Consider the following 19,330-nt stretch of genomic DNA (forward strand, 5'->3'; position numbering starts at 1 on the left):
ACTCTCTTGGGAAGGTTGAAGCCAGCGGCTCAAAAATAAACATCAGTCACTGCTCATGGAGGGTATGAGGTGCTGTAATGGCAACACCAGAATGAAGTTTAAGTGTGCACACTGAACAGTGGGAGACAGAAGCCCTTTCCCTACTCAGACCCAGAATGGGCTAGTGTCCTGAGGCAGGAGAGCGAACAACTTCTCTAGCCCAGAAGAACTAGCCCAAGAGAAAGGACTTGGAGATATCAACATTTGAGGTCTCCTAGTGACACACCTTGACTCCTGCCCTTTTACCCCAAAGTAGAGCCCATCAGCCAGTAAGCACCGTTCCCCAAGGAAAGGCCTCAGGGCCTCAGGGCCTACAGAATGTAACCGTTACTTAGAAATACAAACCTAAAGCTAAAAGAAACAGTTTCAAGGGTTGGAAGAAGTTGGTGAGAATGAAGAAAGGCAAGAGGAGAGAGCTGATTTTCCTGGGAAGTACAATTTGACTTTTTAATTCTATGTGCATCTATTCTTTCTTAAAATAGAAATTATTTTTAGAAAAAGGAAAATAAACTTTGAGTAATATATCTTTCGGCATTCTAGCAAAAAAAAGCTAATCATCTACAAAGGAGAAGAAGCATCAGCCTGGATTCAGCTTCTCCTCAGTGCTAGTCAAAGTCAGATCTTGGGAAAATGGTGTTTTCTATTAAAACGTGTGAGCTAAGGGGCACCTGGGTGACTCAGTGGGTTAAGCGTGGGTCATGATCTTGGTTGGAGTCATGGGATTGAGTCCCACAACCGGCTCTGCCCTCAGCCCAGAGTCTGCTTGTCCCTTTCCCTCTGCTCCTCTCCCTGCTTTCACTCTCTCCCTCTCTCAAATAAATATTCTTTTTTTTTTTATTTTAAATCAATCAATCCTGTGAGCCAAGATCATTCTATCCTGCGTAGATGTTGTTCAAATACAAAGGCAACAGATATTCACAAACATTAGGTAACTCAGAGTGTACCTGCCTATTAATCTTTCTTGCAAAAACTACTTGATAATAAAATCCAGCAAATGAAAAAATAAATAAAAAGTAGAAAACTCAGCAGGGGAGAGGGAGGCATTGTGGCAAAGGGCCTAGCACACCAATGTTCAGGCTGTGATTTCAGAGAAATAACAAATGTTTTAAAACTTAGCAATATAAAAATATGGAGACTAGGAATGAGGTAGGAGGAAGCAGAAGGTTAGTGACCTATTCTTTATTACAAGGAGTCCACTCATCTATCCATACTAACAGGTCACATGATTCTCAGTTTGGAGCCAGTGGCACAATGGATAATGCGTCTGACCATAGATCAGAAGATTCTAAGAACATGTGGTTCTTCTCAGGAAAATACAAATTAAAACCACAATGAAATGCTGCTACGTATCTGTTAAAATGATCAGATTTTGTAAATTGGCAATGACAACTGCTGGAAAGGACACAGAGTGCCTGGACCTCTTGCACATTGCTGGTAGGAATGCAAAATGGTACAGCCTCCTAGGAAAACAGTTTGGCAGTTTCCTATCCAGTCAAACACTTACCTTACAACCTGACAATCTCATCCCCAGTGGTATTTTCCCAAGACAAAGGAAAGTTTATGTCCACAGAAAACCCAGTATGTAACTGTTTTGCAGCTTTACTCAAGTTGCCCCAAACTGGAAACAACCCAAACATCCTTTAACTGGTGAGCAGACAAACTGTGGTACATCTATACAATGGACTTCGCAATAAAAAGGAGGGAATTACTGCAACACCCAACACGGTTAATCTCAAATGCATTGTGCCAGGTGAAAAAAAAAAGTCAAAAGGCTAGCTTCTGTATGAATTTTGTGATTTTCTGGAAAAGGTGAAACTGTAAGTACAGAAAACAGATCAGTGGTTGCCAATGTCCAGATGGGGAAGGAGGGGTTGACCGCAAAGGGACCCAGAAATTGGGGGGGGGCATTCTGTATCTTGGTTACGTGAGTGTGCATTTGTCAAAGCTCACAGGACAGGACTGGCTGTACACTGCTCTGTGAAAAATGGATTAGGGAACGAATGGAAACGTTAGTCACAGACTTTTCACAGACTATGACCATGTCTTTTGATTTAATGGATAATTTTATGTTGCTTGCTCAAAAATTCTGCCATTGGATTAATTGGAAGTATTTTACCTGGGAGGAATACCATTGCTAATTGTGCTTATGATAAAATATATGTATTTTTAAAACCTTAGGACTTTAACCATCATATTTTTGCTCATCTCTTATTAAACTTGGTGGGATCTTTTAGGAAACAATTCTATTTGTGATGAAATACTTGTTTGAGGTTCAGAAATTCCTTTGGTTTCACTTCTTTCCCTTTCTTCTGTTAATGTCAAATGAAATTACATTTAAAGATTTTATTTTCAAAAGTCTCCCATTTTACGAACGTATTTCTATCTGCCTCTCCATCTAGAAACTCCACACAGAAACAGTCTGAATGGTAGTTCTTGAGCGCGTGAGGGGGAAGTCTTTTATTTATCTCTTTCCTTATTTTTTTCCATTTTAATGTGCATGCATTTTTATGAAAAATGTACATCATTCCCTGACCCCTCCCTAGCTACAATCACAGCTCCATCGCTTCTCTCTTCTGGCATGCATGTCACTCTTTTAGTCTGGAAATGTGGCCACATTTGTCCCACCTCCCTTCTGGACTGCACATTCTTGAGGGGCAAGAGCTCTGTCTCGCTCATCCCTGTGACTCATGGAGGACCATGGTCCACACAGTAGGTCCCCAAGGCTGGCAGCCAGAATAGAGGAGACCACAGGTGAAGGAAGCTGGGGGAGGAATCCCTCATGACTGTGAAACACAAAAAAACGGTTTTCAGTCCTGACCGCAGGTGATAGTTTCCGACTGTCTACACACAAGAAGAGATATTAAGGGCAAAAGGTGACATGGCTAAAAGCTTAGCTCACAAGAACACTAGGGGACCAGACACAGCCATCTCACCGCCTGACATCTAGTGACATGTCTCTCTTCCCAGTGAAAGACTAAGGCTTTGAGAGAAACCTGGTGGTTGGGATTCTAGATCTCTGCATAAACAAAGAGAACTTAGAATGAGATGAGCCAAAGAAGCCTGGAAGACACCAAGGTCTCGCAAGCAGAGACTGAGAAACCCAATAGACTCCTAGGCATTCATGAAGTCAACAGTAACCATTTGTAAGCCATCCTCAAATACCAGAATTGAGGTATGAATTCAATGAGGCGTACTACAGAACTGTGTGCAGAAGGTATTGAAGATGGAGAAGGTATTGGCTAAGGTATGACTCGTAGCCAATGAGAGCCAAGTCCACCACCCACTGCATCTCAAGGGCTCTGTTGTTCTGTCTTGGTCCTTCTGCGTCCCCAGCCACTCCCAAGAAGTGATGAAACTTTGCTTTTTGGTGAAAAAATGGCACTGAAAATAAATCCAACTGCTTATGTTGGTAATGAGAGTGAAGAGGAAGTGAAGGTACCCAAGAAAGTGATACAGACTCTACAATGAAAAGGAATGTCAAATTACACTGTAGGTCAAATCTACCATGTGAATAACTTCAAAACATACTTAACACAGAAACCATGATATGTGACTCAGGAAACTGTCAGCAAATGCTCCTGTCATGGGCAAAAATGAGTATCAAATGAAAACTCAGTTCACTCCTTCATCCAATCCTTCATTTGAGGTGCCTGCCTGGCTCAGTTGGTAGAACATGTGACTCTTGATCTCAAGGTTGTGAGGTCAAGCCCCATGTTGGTTCTAGAAATCACTTAAAATCTTAAAAAACGGTGGGGGGCACCTGGGTGCCTCTGCCTTCGGCTCAGGTCATGATCCCAGGGTCCTGGGATTGAGCCCCGCATCAGGCTCTCTGCTCGGCGGTGAGCCAGCTTCCTCCTCTCTCTATGCCTGCCTCTGTGCCTAGTTGTGATCTCTGTCAAATAAGTAAATAAAATCTTAAAAAAAAAAAAGTCGTTGGGGTACCTGGGTGGCTCAGTGGGTTAAACCTCTGCCTTCAGCTCAGGTCATGATCTCGGGGTCCTGGGATCAAGCCCCATTTTGGGCTCTCTGCTCAGTGGGGAGCCTCCTTCCCCTTCTCTCTCTGCCTGCCTCTCTGCCTACTTGTGATCTCTCTCTCTGTCCAATAAATAAATAAATTCTAAAAAAAAAAAAGAAATCCTTCATTTCAGCCAATATAATAGATGCCCGGCCACTGGTCTTGGCCTTAAGGATCTAACAGTAAGCAGAGCAAGGTCTCAGGGCAAAGTTCCATGATCACACCATCAATAAATATTATACAGCAGCAAACTGGAAAGGCCCTTAACGAACATCTGGTCTGGGCCTTCTTTTTCCAGATGGGGACATTAAGCCCCAAAGAAAGGAGGAAGTTAGCCAAGACCACATGGTCACCAAGTGTCAAAATCATAGCTAGGGCTCAGGGTCCCTCCAGACCCAATAACAAGCTCTCACTTTCTTACCCTTTATGATTTGGCAGAGATCCCTCCAGGCACTGCCCTGAGCTGCCCCAAGAAGCTTTTAGAGCTCCTGAAAAACATTTTGTTTTGTATCGCACCTGTGGTGACAGCTGAGTTAAACTGAATGTTCACAGTCATTACACACAGAAACCTCACACTAGTCCCATCTACGAGGTTTCAGAATGAATCCAGTTTCCAAACTCTCCTCTCTCCAGCTCCTCAAGTCTGTATATGGTAACCTTTAGAAAATGAGTCTAATAATTAGTCATCTTGGCTTAGTTAAAGACAACAGTATGTTCTCCAATTTCACTTTGTTTTTAACGAGAGTAATGCCAACGGTAATTTTCACCATGGTTAAAATATGCTTCTCAGTTGGGTCCCTGCAGTTAACTGAGACAGCTCTGGTCCCTGCACCTGCCCGGTACTTCCCCACGGCTTACTCTTCAACCAGGCTGGGCCCCCACCCAGCTACCCTCTCCCTACTCTCATTCACATCTCACACCATTTGTGTACTGGGCACTAGACTAGATGTTTTGTACTCATCATTACCCTTAATCATCTTTGCAAGGTAAACTTTACTGCCTCATTTTGAAGATGGGAAATCTGAGAACCTGAGGGTACTGGTCCCTGTCTACTGGCAAACCCCACATCCAGCCACCCTCCCCTCTTCTCCTTGTACTCCAGCCATGCCAAGTTCTTGAAATTCCTCAAAGGCAGTGGTTCTCACCTCAGGCCCTTTGCACATGCAGTCTCCTCCCACCTGAGACACCCTTCCCCCTGACTCTTCACTTTGTTACTCCTACTCACCCCTCAGATTTCAATTCAAACATAATTTCCTAAGGGAAGAATCCCTTGCGCCCTCCTGCGTATTCCTACAGTTAGTTCTTCATTCACATAACACCCTAAACTCCTCTTCGCTCAAAGCAGCAATTACAATTTGTAATTTCATATTTGTGGGATTATTTGCCATTTTCTGACTCCCCCACAAAAGCACGAACTCCAGAATGGGGAGGATAGTGTCTGTCTTGTCTACCTACCTCTGTATCCCCACACCTGGAAAGCACACAAAATAGGAGTTTAGTTACTATATTGGATGGATGTGGAACAATGGATGGTTGAGAAATGCTAAACAAAACCCTAAAACAAAACAAAGCAAAATCCAAAACCTTGTCACCCACCCAGGTAAGAGATGAGGCTACAATGCAAGCCCTTCTGAATGCCCAAGCCCCTCTACCCTCCATCCTACTTACTCGGTGTGATAATCTTGTGCTCCCCACTGTGACACACCACACACATAACACCACCCCCAAACTCTGACCCTGGAAGACTCGGCGCACTTCCCTGGAACAGAAGCTCACAAAACTCTCCAGGCCTCCTAACCTTGCTGTCTGGACATTGACACCCCCATCCCACACACCTGGAGCTTCAGAGGTACTGATTCAATGGGTCCAGAAGGGCCCCCAAATCTGACAGCAAACCCCCAGGTAATTTTGAAGGGAGTGTGTCCCAGACCTCCATTTGAGGGTTCCCTAGACTGAGGTGAATCTAGAAGATCCTGCGTTTCGGAGGAGGGAACACTGCCAAGGCCTCCACCCCCAAGGCCGCCAGACTGCTGGAGAAGCTGCCGCTGAAGCTGGAGCCGTGCTGCCCTCTGGCGGTTGTGGTGGCGCTGCAGCCGCTGGGCTTCCCAGAGGAAGCTGGCCACGGGTGTCTCCCTCCTGGGCCACTGTTGTCTCCCTCCCAGGCCTGTCCAGCACCTGCGGCCAGTCCTTGACTCTCAAAGACCTCTCGGGGACTAATTTTTCTCTTCATAAATGGAACATGGTGTTTCCCAAACGTCAGTTCTTTGGGTAACATCTCTTCAGCATTTTGCACATCTCATATAATACCTCATTACTTTTACTTTTTTCTTTATAATTTTTTTTTGAGAGAGAGTGAGCGAGCAAGGGAGGGGGTGCTGTAGGTGGGGAGGGGCAGAGGAAGAGGGAGAGAGAGAATCTTAAGCAGGCTCCCCACCCAGTCGGAGCCCCATGCGGAGCTTGATCCTATGACCCTGAGATCATGACCTGAGCCAAAATCAAGAGTGGATTGCTTAACCAACTGAGCCACCCAAGTGCCACAGGAGTTGCTCTTTTTAATTAACTTATCTTACATACATACATTTAAAGAAAAAATTAAAGGGGGCGCCTGGGTGGCTCAGGGATCAAGCCCTCCACACCTGCTGGCTGTGGAGCCTGCTTAAGAAACTCTCCTTCTGGGGCGCCTGGGTGGCTCAGTGGGTTAAGCCTCTGCCTTCAGCTCAGGTCATGATCTCAGGATCCTGGAATTGAGCCCCGCATCAGGCTCTCTGCTTGGCAGGGAGCCTGCTTCCTCCCCTCTCTCTCTGCCTGCCTCTCTGCCTACTTGTGATCTCTGTCAAAAAAATAAATAAAATCTTAAAAAAAAAAAAAAAGAAAGAAACTCTCCTTCTCCTTCCACCCCTCCCCATATCCCTCTCACACACTCTCTCTCTCTCTCAAAAAAAAAAGGAAGACCAAACATAACAGGTGTCACAGTAAATGCGCACAGATTAAATTCAAGACTCAGGATGAATCCAAAACCAAAACCCAAATCTTTTTTTTTTAAAGATTTTATTTATTTATTTGACAGACAGAGATCACAAGTAAGCAGAGAGGCAGGCAGAGAGAGGGGGGAAGCAGGCTCCCCGCTGAGCTGAGAGACCAATGTGGGGCTCGATCTCAGGACCCCGAGATCACGACCTGAGCCAAAGGCAGAGGCTTAACCCACTGAGCCACCCAGGTGCCCCCCAAAATCCAAATCTTTAACGAAAAATGAGATTTTCCCGGTATTTCATGGTAGTGTGCTAGAGGACCCAGAAACATCAAATCCCACCCCACCACCCTCCCTTCCTTAGGAAGTGCCCAAGGGACAGACGCTCCAAATACTAAAGGAAATGGAAAACAAGTTTCCACATTACTGTGATTGGGCTTGAGCCCTAACCAGAGGCTCCATGAAAACCCAAATCCAGAACAAAGTCACCAGTATCTAGGCTGCCAGATATAGCAAGCAAAAAAATGCAAGATTGTCGGGGCGCCTGGGTGGCTCAGTGGGTTGGGCCTCTGCCTTCGGCTCGGGTCATGATCTCAGGGTCCTGGGATCGAGCCCCACATCGGGCTCCCTGCTCAGCGCCTCTTTCTCTCTCTGCCTGCCTCTCTGTCTACTTGTGATCTCTGTCTGTCAAACAAATAAATCTTTAAAAAAAAATGCAAGATTGTCCATTTAAATGTGAATTTCAGATAAACACCAAGTAATTTTTTAGCATAAATATGTCCCATACAATATTTAAATTATACTTGCACTAATAAAGTATCACTGTTTATATGAAATTCAAGTTTAACTGGACATCCTGTATTTTATTTCACAACCCAGCACACCATAACAGGTAAATGAGAAAATGAGAGCCAAAGAAGGGGAAGATGGCACACAACCCCCAGCCTGCCACACGATAGGGGATGTGGAAGACAAGTCGAGTGGATTTCTCAATCGGCAACCTGGCCAATGCAGTCAGGAACTCCTCCTGGGGAGATGTCAGTGCGAGCAAAGGGCAGCAGCTTTCCCTCCCCGTACTCACATAAATGCTGTTTACGAAAAGCCCACATGCAGTGAAATGCCACATAAAGGTTAAAAGTGAAAGGATTTCCAGATGACTGACAGTGGTATACACTTAACTGCTTTTTGCCAGATGCCAGCTGAAATGGTCAAAAGAAAAACACAGAAAAATCTGTATTTAGTGTGTAAACCTCGGAGAAACCCAGACCACATGCTAGAAACCTTCAAGTGAGACATAATGCAAGGACAGGCCAAGCGGCAAAGGACTGATAAGGGATGTGCTGGGGGAGAGCTGGATTTTGCCAGCTCCTTGTGAAACTGTTGGTAGCTTGAAATTGGCCACAGTGGGAGTGTTTATACCATGGAAATTGGCAGATGCTACAAATCAGGGACTTTCTGTTGTTATTGTTGTTGTTGTTGTTAAGAACTGGCTGTTAAACATTTGTTGGACTTCCCATGAGTACCAAATAAGAAGAAATAGATCTGTGAGTAAGATAATAGGACTCTGGGGCAGAAGCAGTCAATGCCCCACCTATATCCTTGGGAACTTCCAGTGAGTTCTGGCTAACCTCCAGTCTCCACATTTGTCCATGGCTCCGTAACTGCCCACGTTAGCAGATTAGAAGTACCAAGGAACTCACAAACCCCCTGAAATAGTCCTCCAAGATGAGTCTCTTGGAAGTTGGTATAAACATGCTCCAGTTCCCTGACCCCTTGGGTGGGGCCATTCTGAGTTGTGTGGCTTTTTCCCTATTATTTCCCCAAAGGCCTCCAGATGCCCACTGAAGTAGCTAGATTAACCACATACACTTTAACCTTTGTAAATCTTTACTGGTTTCCATATATATTTTTCTAAATATAATTCTTGGTTTTTCTTATTATGGAAAAATATATACACTGACAGCTTTAGAAAGCATAGAAGATATAAGATTACAGGGTTTGTCTTATTCTTTTTAAATATTCGTCCCTGCATACAGACGTGTATCTCACTTCCCTGCTCTCTATAGGCTTACCTGCACTTCCTGAAGAAACTACTTGCATCCGAATCCTTGCCTCAGGCTCTGCTTCTGGGAGAAGCCAAGTGAAGACAGAGCCGCATCCCCAGCAAGACTCCATGAAACGGACACGTTCAAAGCAGTAAGGAGCATGGAAGCTAATGTTACAGGGAAGCTGTAGGGGACCAACACTTGGTACTGATGTTACCTCTGAAGCACAGAAGGGCTAGCTCATGGCACTGCAGGCTGCAGCCCCACTTCATACCCCAGCTCTGGCGTTAGCATGAGATATGGGTTGTTCCTGTGGGTAGATGCACAAGGGGGGCGCTGCTAACTTCAGGCCACCAAGGCAAACTGAAAAATGTTAAGCACAACAGTGAAGTCACTGCCATGTAGCCTCACTCCTCCACTCGGTTCTTCAGACAATGGGGCCTCCAAGATAACAAAGCAAAAGGAGAGCAAACAGTCCAAAAGGACTGGCTGCGCTGAGACTGGTACAGCATCCTACAGAAGCACACAGACATTCCCCCACGCCGCAACGTCTCCTTCTCTAAAAATGAACAGAGAAGCAACTCACGACTCAGGATGAGCTTAGAGGTCCAAAGGGAGGGGCCTGAGGAAGGAATGAGGACTATGACCTTTCATAAATAACTGTCCCTCAAGAAATAAGAGTAAATCTTAAAAACAGAATTCTCTGAAATGTGTTCTATGGAAAACTGGCTGCTCCAGATGGTAAGAGGTACTAAGAGAAACTGAGGATTGGCAACACTGAGGTAAGTGAAGGTACGCAGGCAGTTTCCCCAAGGACTTCCTGGATCATGCTGACAGACACTGTGACTCCCCACGACAGGGATACAATATGCCAGTTCCCTGAATGATGTGAAGGACTCATGTTCCAGCTTCATTTAATAAATACAAACAGAGAAGATATTTAATTCAAACATCTGCAAGGAAGTGACTGAAACCGATGACATTCTAGGCCACAAGGAAAACCTCAGAGATCCTAATAAGCAATCCTCTTTGGTCACATTATCTGACCACAACGCAACAAAAGCAGAAATTAAACAAAAAGGATTAATGAAAGAAATTAAGTCACTTGAAAACTTATTCCTAAATAAGCCAAGGTAGGGAACAAAACTGCAATGATAGGCCATTCAAATGTAAGGACAACTGGATCTCCGCATAGCAAAACTCGTGGAATGTAACCAGACACTGCCTACAGCTCTAAATGTTTTTGTTGTAAAACAAGGAAAACTGAAAGTAAATGAAGCATCCAACTCAAGAAGCTAGAAAATAAGCAACAAGATAAACTCAGGGAGAGCATTAAAAGTTAAGGTAGGGCGCCTGAGTGGCTCAGTGGGTTAAGCCTCTGCCTTCGGCTCAGGTCATGATCTCAGGGTCCTGGGATCGAATCCCGCATCGGGCTCTCTGCTCAGCAGGGAGCCCGTTCTTCCTCTCTCTCTCTCTGCCTGCCTCTCTGCCTACTTGTGATCTCCCTGTCAAATAAATAAATAAAATCTTTTAAAAAAAAGTTAAGGTAAAAGTTAATGAACTAGACAACATAAAAATCAGTAGAACTGCTCAATCCAAGACTCAGCTCCTTATAAAGATCTGAGGTAGCTAGACTTGTAAAAGCCCAACAAAGGGAGGGAGCAGGAACTGCATGAGAGAGAGAATACAAAAAAATTAGATAAAAATTAGAAAAGTAAAGGGAACTTAACGAGAGAGGAGTTTTCAAATTATAAGAGAATACTAATTACACACAGTAGGCTAGTTTATCTAGAATGTTCAATGGGGAATGCATGTGTATTTGTCTGCTCGGGCTATATAACAAAATACCAAAGACCAGGTGGCTTAAACTACAAAAGTTCATTTTCTCTCCATTCTAGAGGCTGGAAGTGCTGGCAGGGTTGGTTTCTGGTGGACCTCTCTTCCTGGTTTGCAGATGGTCCTTTTCTCTCTGTGTCCTCACATGGCCTCTCCTCTGTGTCCCTGTGGAGAGATATCTCTGGGGCCTCATTCTCTTATTATAAGGACACCAGTCCTTTTGGATGAGGGCCCCACCCTGTGATTTCATTTAACTTCCCTAAAGGCCCCTCCAAATATCATCCCATTGAAGTTAGGACTTCCACATATGAATTTAGAGGGGGTGGGGGGACACAATTCTGGCCGTAACAGCATGATTTTCTAGAAACATGACAATTGCCAAGAGAAGTAGAAAACCATGGAAACAAATTGAACATAGAGAACTATGTCCCAAAAAGGTGAGTCGGAGTTTAGCAGACAAGTTCTTTCAAACTTTCCAAGAATGTTCCTATGCTGTTTCACTACCCAGAAAGCAGAAAAAGATGCGTTCCAACTCATGTTACAAATCCAGCACAGCCATGGCACATAATACCGACAAACATAACCAAAACCACTTTTTCAAAATCAAGTCTTCAACTCAAAGAAGCTAGCGGGAGCCCAGTGGGCTGAGACCCGGGCAGCCTTGAGCAAGGAGCAGCCCACAGAGGGCGGCGTGGGAGAAGCCCGGGTCTGAGCTCAAGTGTTCAGGGGGTTTACCCAGGCTATCCACACCTGTCTGCTGGACATAAAGAGAGACACTGGGAGCCAGAAATAGAGTGGCCCGCCCACCCCAGTGCCACATACACACAACATGAGTTTGGCATATGTGGGATATCCCCCGTCTTGGAGGATGCTGCCAGATCAGAAGACACAGAGGTCACGACTGCTAAGGAGTATGAGGAGCAGGTCAGCTTGGCTCAGTGTAAGAAATCTACAGCAGAACTCTGTAGGGGGTAGAGAGCTCCCTGTCATCATATGACCACCCTCCAGGGATGTTCCAGAAGGGATGCCAGCCCTGAGAGAGGCCAGTCTTGATGTCAGGTATCTCTCTAACAAGTTTGTGACTCTAATCTTTTAATGGCTCTATCCCACTCCCTAATGACAACTGCTGACTTAGCTGGCCAAGATATACAATTGTTCATTTTTAGAAACATTGTTGCCGCACGCTCTGAGACCTTCTCCATGCCTGCATTACCATCTGTCAGCTGCATGTCTCAAGATGCTAAGTGTGGGACGGGAAGGAGCAGACTCTGACCTCACTAGCTTTACTGGTCAGGTAAGTGCAGACAGGCCTGGGAAGTGCCAGTTAGATAGGTGTGTCTGCATCCCTCACTCCTCTTGAGTTGCCATGGTGAGCGACCTGTCAGGTCCCAGGCTCAAGAGCAGAAGCTGGGAGAAGGCTGCAGGCTTGAGGACCATTCAAGACATCCATTAGAAGCATTAGAAGCCCGGCCTTCCCTCTCTCCATAATGGACTAAATATTGGCCTGCCACACTAATGGGCGGTTGGCCACAAAGAAGCTATAAGACCTAAAGCCCTGTTCCTTATTATGTGGATTTCAATGATGGATGAAGTGCTTTTATCATCTCCATTTGCACACTTACACATGCCTGAATTACTCGGTGCCTTGGTCAGCCCTGGTCATGAGCATGAAAAAGGCTATGGGACTGGGAACTGAAAAAGCACAGTCAGCATCGCCCACACACACTGTGCCAGGCTTTGGGGTTATGGAAAAGCAGATGCCAAATCACCTGTTAACTCCTAGCAGGGCCAATGTCATACCTCATCCAAAACTGGGTTGCAGGCTTGGAGAAAATAGGCACTCCATCCCATAAATTGTATGGAAGTTACAATTTACCGAGGACAGTTTCCCAGCAAAGTATACCAGGATATATCCCGGGGGGGATGGGGAATAAGGGTTACAGGGAGCATGACTCTATGAGTCCCTCATTCCTCACAGCAACAGGTTGGTTAGAGACACTAGAAGGCCCACCACCCTAGAGCAGTAGGCTCCTGCCAGAAGTCAAGAAGCCCCCAGTGAGCACTGACCAAGTTGTTTATCTCCCCAGTCTAAGCTAGGACTTTGGGTTTTCTCTCTTTGGTGGAGGGGAGAGTATGTTCTGTATGTGTGGAGAAAAGGAAAACAAACACTAGTGACAAGGAGAGACAGGACATTCTTAGGACCTTCTTTTTTTTTAAGATTTTGAGTCATCTGTACACCCAACGTGGGACTTAAACCTACAACCCCGAGATCGAGAGTCCCACATTCCACCAACTGAGCCAGCCAGGTACCCCTTTTTGGACTCTGAACAAAGTTCCTATTCTCCTCTTTGTGACTACGCAATAGGACTGTGCCTCTTTGACCCTCCACCTTAGGTGTGGCCCTGAGACTTGCTTCAGACAATGAGATGTCGGTGGAAGTGACATGTATCATTTCAGTGGAAGTAGGAGAATAAGGTAGAAGCAATATTTGAAGAGACAACGACTAAACATTTTCCAAAACTAATGAAAGACACTAATCCACAGATTCCAGAGGCCTAAAAGTAAAAACAAAGAAAGAATAAATAAAGAGATCCGCATGTCAACATCACAGTGAAACTACAGAAAAACCAAAGATAAAGAAAAGCTCTTTAAAGCAGACATATTTGGGCACCTGGGTGGCTCAGTGGGTTAGAGCCTCTACCTTCGGCTCAGGTCATGATCCCAGAGTCCTGGGATTGAGCCCCGCATCGGGCTCTCTGTTTGGCGGGGAGCCTGCTTCCCTTCCTCTCTCTCTCTCTGCCTGCCTCTCTGCCTACTTGTGATCTCTGTCTGTCAAATAAATAAGCAAAATCTTAAAATAAAATAAAACAGACATATGAAAAGAAACAGATTACCTTCAAAAGAAGTTAGGTGATGATGGAATTCTGAATTCTCAACCACAGCGGGAGCTGGAAGAAACTGAACTCTGCTTCAGTGGGAAGAAAGGAAAAAGCACAAGTATACTCCATTAAGTCATCCTTCAAGAATGAGGATGAGATAAACACATTTTCAGATAAAACTGAAAGGGTTCATTGTGAAAACGTTCTAAAAAGTAAATTTCTAATGAAAACATAGTGATCCCATGTGGCAGGTCTGAAACACACGTAGCAGAGAGGAGTCAACATGAGGACAGTTGTCCACAAACTTGGACCATGTCAAATGATAACAGCAATGTTGTCTTAGGAGCTTCTTAAAAATTAGGCTTAAGGGGCATCTGGGCGGTTCAGTTGGTTAAGTGTCTGCCTTCAGTTCAAGTCATGATCTCAGGGTCCTGGGATAGAGCCCCACATCAAGCCCCACACTGGGCTCCCTGCCTAGTAGGGGTCCTGCCTCTCCCTCTCCCTCTGCCCCTCCCCCCCAGCTTGTGCTCTCTCTCTCTCACTTGCTCTCTCTCAAGTAAATAAGTAAAATCTTATAAAAAAAATAAATAAAATTAGGCTTAAAATAATAACATAATAAGTTAGGAGGGAAGTAAATGTAGAAAAAATCCTGTATTATTTGGAAAAAGGTTGAAACTATTATGAACTCTAAACCTTGGTTATTTATGAATGTCTTAATTTGTAAAGTAATCACTAAATTATTAGAGAATGTAGAACTTACAAAATCATGGGGGAAATGGGATTTTTTAAAATTATCTATTTAAAATCAGGGAGGAAAAGAGAAAAAATAAAACCAAAGCATTGATTAGGAAGCACGAAATAATATAGTAGATTTAACCCCAAATACATAGGGAATTATATTAAACATATAAGTTTAGAAACAGTTAAATGACAACAGACATGCCACAATTTTGAATGGCAGCTTTTCCCAAAGCCACCCTGCCCCTTGAAAGCAACGGACAAGTAGCCTTTTGCTGATGACTCAAGCTGCCCATTGTGACCTTTCATGACTGCTCCTTGACATCACACAGCATACCTCTCAGACTCAAGGGCAGCAGGCTTGTACCTTCTTTACCTTCCTGTGGGGCAGCTGTGGTTTTCTGGCTCTTGCTTTATAAGGTTCCTCTGTCTCACCTGCCATTTGTAACCCGGTCTCTGTGCAGCTGTCCCCGACAGTTCCTGTCCTTTTCCTAACCCACCACTCATGGTCGCAGAGCACAGGAAGCATGAGTTGTTAAGAACGTGGCTGACCGAGCTCTAAGGGCCAATTCTGGGCAGAGGACAACTCCATCCTCCTTACCAAAGCGTTTTTCCACGAAGGGCATCTCATTTTAACTCCGGGAAGTGAGCTCGTCTGCTGAACAATTCATCATGGAACCCGAAGCCTTAGAAATCTGCCCTTACAACCCTCACCACCGAGTCCCGCTCAGCAGATTTCAGTACCACCTGGCATCGTGCAGGAGGAAGAACCCCAAGAAGGCCAAAAAGATGGCCAGCTGCAAATACAATGCCTGCCACGTGGTCCCCATCAAGAAGCTGGAGGAACACGAGGCTGCCTGCATTAACAGAAGCACAGTGGAGGAGGAGGACGGTTTGCACCCCCTGAAAGCTAGCCTTCCAAGTTCAGAGCAGAATGGAAATGCCCTTCCAGGGCCCCCCTGGCTCCCCAGTTCTGATGTCTGGAATGTCGATGGCACTAATTGCCGTCCCATGTTTGTCCTTAAGACTTTTGTTCCCCAAAAGCTTGTCTGTGAAAGCGATACAAGAGAGTCAGAGAGAGAAGCCCACCCCCCATCCCTGACCACCCCCCAGAAGACCCTCAGACCAGGAGAGTAAACCACCAGCAGCAGAAAGGGGCCACTCGCCTCTTAAGTGCCTAAAAGAAGATGCAACTCACCCAAATAAAAGCATGCAAAGTGAACCACCTGGGCTACCTTTTTTTTTCCCCCCCCGTGTAGCAATTGGTAGAGGTCTAAAGGCTGGCAGGACGTTCTGCTGGCAAAGACGGGGCAAAGAGGCACTTTCATAACACCATGAGAATGTAAGCTGGTAAACCTCTGTGGGGGGTAGTTTGGCATTAGTTGTAAAAATCACCAGTGCGCCCTGCTTCCATGAACTATACCACTTCTAGGAATTCATCCTGTGAATATGGTCACACTTGAGGAAAATGAGGTAAGTACAAGGTTACCCAGTGCCATGTTATTTGTAGCAGTAAGGGTCAAAGAGTCGGAAATGGTCTAAATATCCCTTAGGGGAGGGACTGATTGAATGATGGTCCGGCCATACAAAGATGTAGTATGCTGCCATGAGAAAAGGTAAGGAGGCTCTTTCTGGACTAGCTTGGGAGGGCTAAAACACAGTGTTGAACTCAGACACCAGCACACTTTTTCTCTAAAAGGCCAGAGAGTAAACATTTTAGGCTTCACAAGCCAAATGTTCTCTGTCACAACTCTTCAGCTCTGCTTTGGTGGCATGGAGGCAGCCACAGACAGTATGCAGACACATGAATGTAGCGTCCAAGAGAACTATTTATAGAAACTGGTAACAGGCTTGAAGTGGCCTATGAGGAGCATAGTTTGCCACCCTCTGGTTTAAATGAGAAAAGCCAAGTCTGGAATACTCTGTATATGATGCTACAATTTTTGCAGAATTGTGAGAGAGATCGTGTATACGTACGTGCTTGTATTTCTATAAAATTTCTCTCAAGGACACACTAGAACAGGTGTCTGCCCACAAAGCCTACAATGTCTCCTATCTGATCCCTTACAGAAAAAGTTGGCTGGTCTCTTCCCTAACAACTTATCATCTCTCCCCAGGGAAGAGAACTAGGGGAGAGAGAATTTACTATAGACTCTTGAGTATCTGGTATTTATTTTATCCACAGGGAGACAAAAAAAGAAAATGTTTAATCATATGGTTTATGTTACACCTCACTGTGTCTCATGAACATTGAAAACCCTGCCTGCTTTTGTTTTGGAACCCTCCCCTCAGAAAAACATACACCAACACAATGCTATCTGGAATTCTAAGAGGATTCACAGACCAAATTCATCTGTCGTTATTTCATATGTAAGAAACTCAAGACTAAAAATGGAAGGTCCCAAAATGGTAGTCGTATTAACTGTTGAGGAAGATTAAGATGAAATGGTGATGCCTCAGAAGGCTGGCTAGTTCGTGATGGTTGGCACTCATGACTCTTCCCTCCCTTATGACCCTCAACAAAGGCATACCTCAACCGCACTTTAGCCAACAGTCTATGTAACAGTTGGGTTCTCAGAGGAGAAAACACTGGAATAGGTTAGATCTTCTTGCTCATGTTGTGTCAGACAATTTTGATCATCTGCCACAGAGTGGGCCTGCAGCCCTTCAGTGCCTTTTACATGTGAATATATATTCTGGCCAAAAAATTAAAATACACTTTCTTAAACAGCAAGAGACTAACTCTTTTGAAAACTTTCCAGGATGAAATTTTAACTAAGTTATTTTTAAGTAATCATAACTTTGCCACTTCTGGGCCCTTCAATTCTTTCTACAAAATGCAAAATAAAGATTTCTTCTTGCAAAAAAAAAAAAAAAAGACAAGAAGTAGTAGTTCTAGGTGTTGGCTTTAGAAACACCATGTTTAATCAAGTACATGAACTAGAAAACTGTCATATAGGAAGCAGGTAAAATAAAGTGATCTGTAGGATGCACATCTGTAAACTACAGACCACCAGGACCAGGAAAAAGAAAAAAGTAACTTGGTTTGGGGCATGAATGAAACAAATTGGTCATGAATTAATCGTCGTTGAAGCTGAGTGATAAATTTTACTATTGTCTCCATTTTTATATAACTCTGAAATCTTCTATACTAAAAGGTCTTTTAGGGGTGCCTGGGTGGCTCAGTGGGTTAGGCCTCTGCCTTCGGCGTGGGTCATGGTCTCAGGGTCCTGGGATTGAGCCCCGCATCAGGCTCTCTGCTCAGCGGGAAGTCTGCTTCTCTCTCTCTCTGCTTGCCTCTCTGCCTACTTGTGATCTCTCTCTCTGTCAAATAAATAAATAAAATCTTTTTTTTTTAAGATTTTATTCATTTATTTGACAGGCAGAAATCACAAGTAGGCAGAGACACAGGCAGAGAGAAAGAGGGGGAAGCAGGCTCCCTGCTGAGCAGAGAGCCCGATGTAGGGCTGGATCCCAGGACCCCGGGATCATGACCTGAGCCGAAGGCAGAGGCTTTAACCCACTGAGCCACCCAGGTGCCCCAATAAATAAAATCTTTAAAAATAAATAAATCAATAATAAAAGGTCTTTAAAATACATGTATATTTATTAAATGCAATGTGGGACCCCAGATTGGTTCCTGGAACAGAAAAAGACATGAGTAGAAAAACTGGTGAATCCAAATAAAGTCCATAGTTTAGTTACTGGTATTTTACCAATATAAACTTCTGTTAAATGCACAATGTTTTTGAAAGATTAACATTTAGGGAACATTAGGGAAAGTTAACATTAGGGAAAGCCAGGTGGAAAGTATATGGGAACTCTTTGTACTATCTTTGCAAGTTTTCTGTAAACCTAAAATGATTTCAAAACAAAAAATTTAAACACACACAGATTTAAACCAATTTTACACAAACAAATTAAACACACACAATATTTAAACAAAATAGCCAGGACTGAGGCCCAGCTCTACCTCTTCCTAATGCTGGATCTCCAGCACAACCCAACCTTTGTGCAATTCTGTTTCCTCATCCACAAGGTAGAGATGACAAATTCCCAGGACTATGTGGAGGATTAAGGGATTTAACACATGATAAAATCAGGACGACTATCTAGCACACAGGAAGCTGTCAACTAATGCTACCTACTAGTAGCAGAAACGGAGGTGGTATTACTTAGCGAAAAGAAAATGTAATGAGGTGAGAGAAACACTGATGAGTAAGTGAATATTTAAAATATGTACACAGGGGCGCCTGGGTGGCTCAGTGGGTTAAGCCCTTGCCTTCAGCTCAGGTCATGGTCTCAGGGTCCTGGGATCAAGTCCCGCATGGGGTTCTCTGCTCGGCAGAGAACCTGCTTCCCCCTCTCTCTCTGCCTGCCTCTCTGCCTACTTGTGATCTCTCTCTGTCAAATAAATAAATAAAATCTTTTTAAAAAATAAAATAAAATATGTACACAAAGTTAATCATCTGAGAAAATCATCAATTTTTCATTTAAAATTATAAAACAAAACTCAACGAAAACAGGCCAGGAAAGGGCATCATTCAGAAGAACAGAAACAGTGACAAATATGCATACTGAAAAGTTTTAAATAGCCTCTAAAATCAAAGAAATATTTTTTATGTAATTCAAACCAGGCAAAAGGAGAAAACAGACCAGATTACAGACAACTATAAATTCAATTAAGAAAAAAAGGGGAAAACAAAATAAAATGGTAAAAATCAATCCAAATATGTCAATAGTCATATAAATGAAAGCACACTTAGCCCACCTATTAAAAAACATTCATTTACCTCTCTAAACCAAATAC

General features: G+C 44.1%; 1 protein-coding gene across 1 annotated transcript; it reads left to right on the forward strand.

Annotated features, from left to right (window-relative positions):
* Positions 1-15,192: 15,192 nt before the first annotated feature.
* On the forward strand, positions 15,193-15,657 carry GTSF1L (gametocyte specific factor 1 like; the record flags this gene model as incomplete). Its single annotated transcript, XM_080814661.1, has 1 exon — positions 15,193-15,657. One exon carries the CDS (start codon positions 15,193-15,195, stop codon positions 15,655-15,657), a length of 465 nt encoding a protein of 154 aa, XP_080670787.1.
* Between the last annotated feature and the right edge of the window lie 3,673 nt (positions 15,658-19,330).

The sequence above is a fragment of the Martes martes genome (genome assembly GCF_963455335.1).
Source record: "Martes martes genome assembly, chromosome: 9".
NCBI classification, from domain to species: Eukaryota; Metazoa; Chordata; class Mammalia; order Carnivora; family Mustelidae; genus Martes; species Martes martes.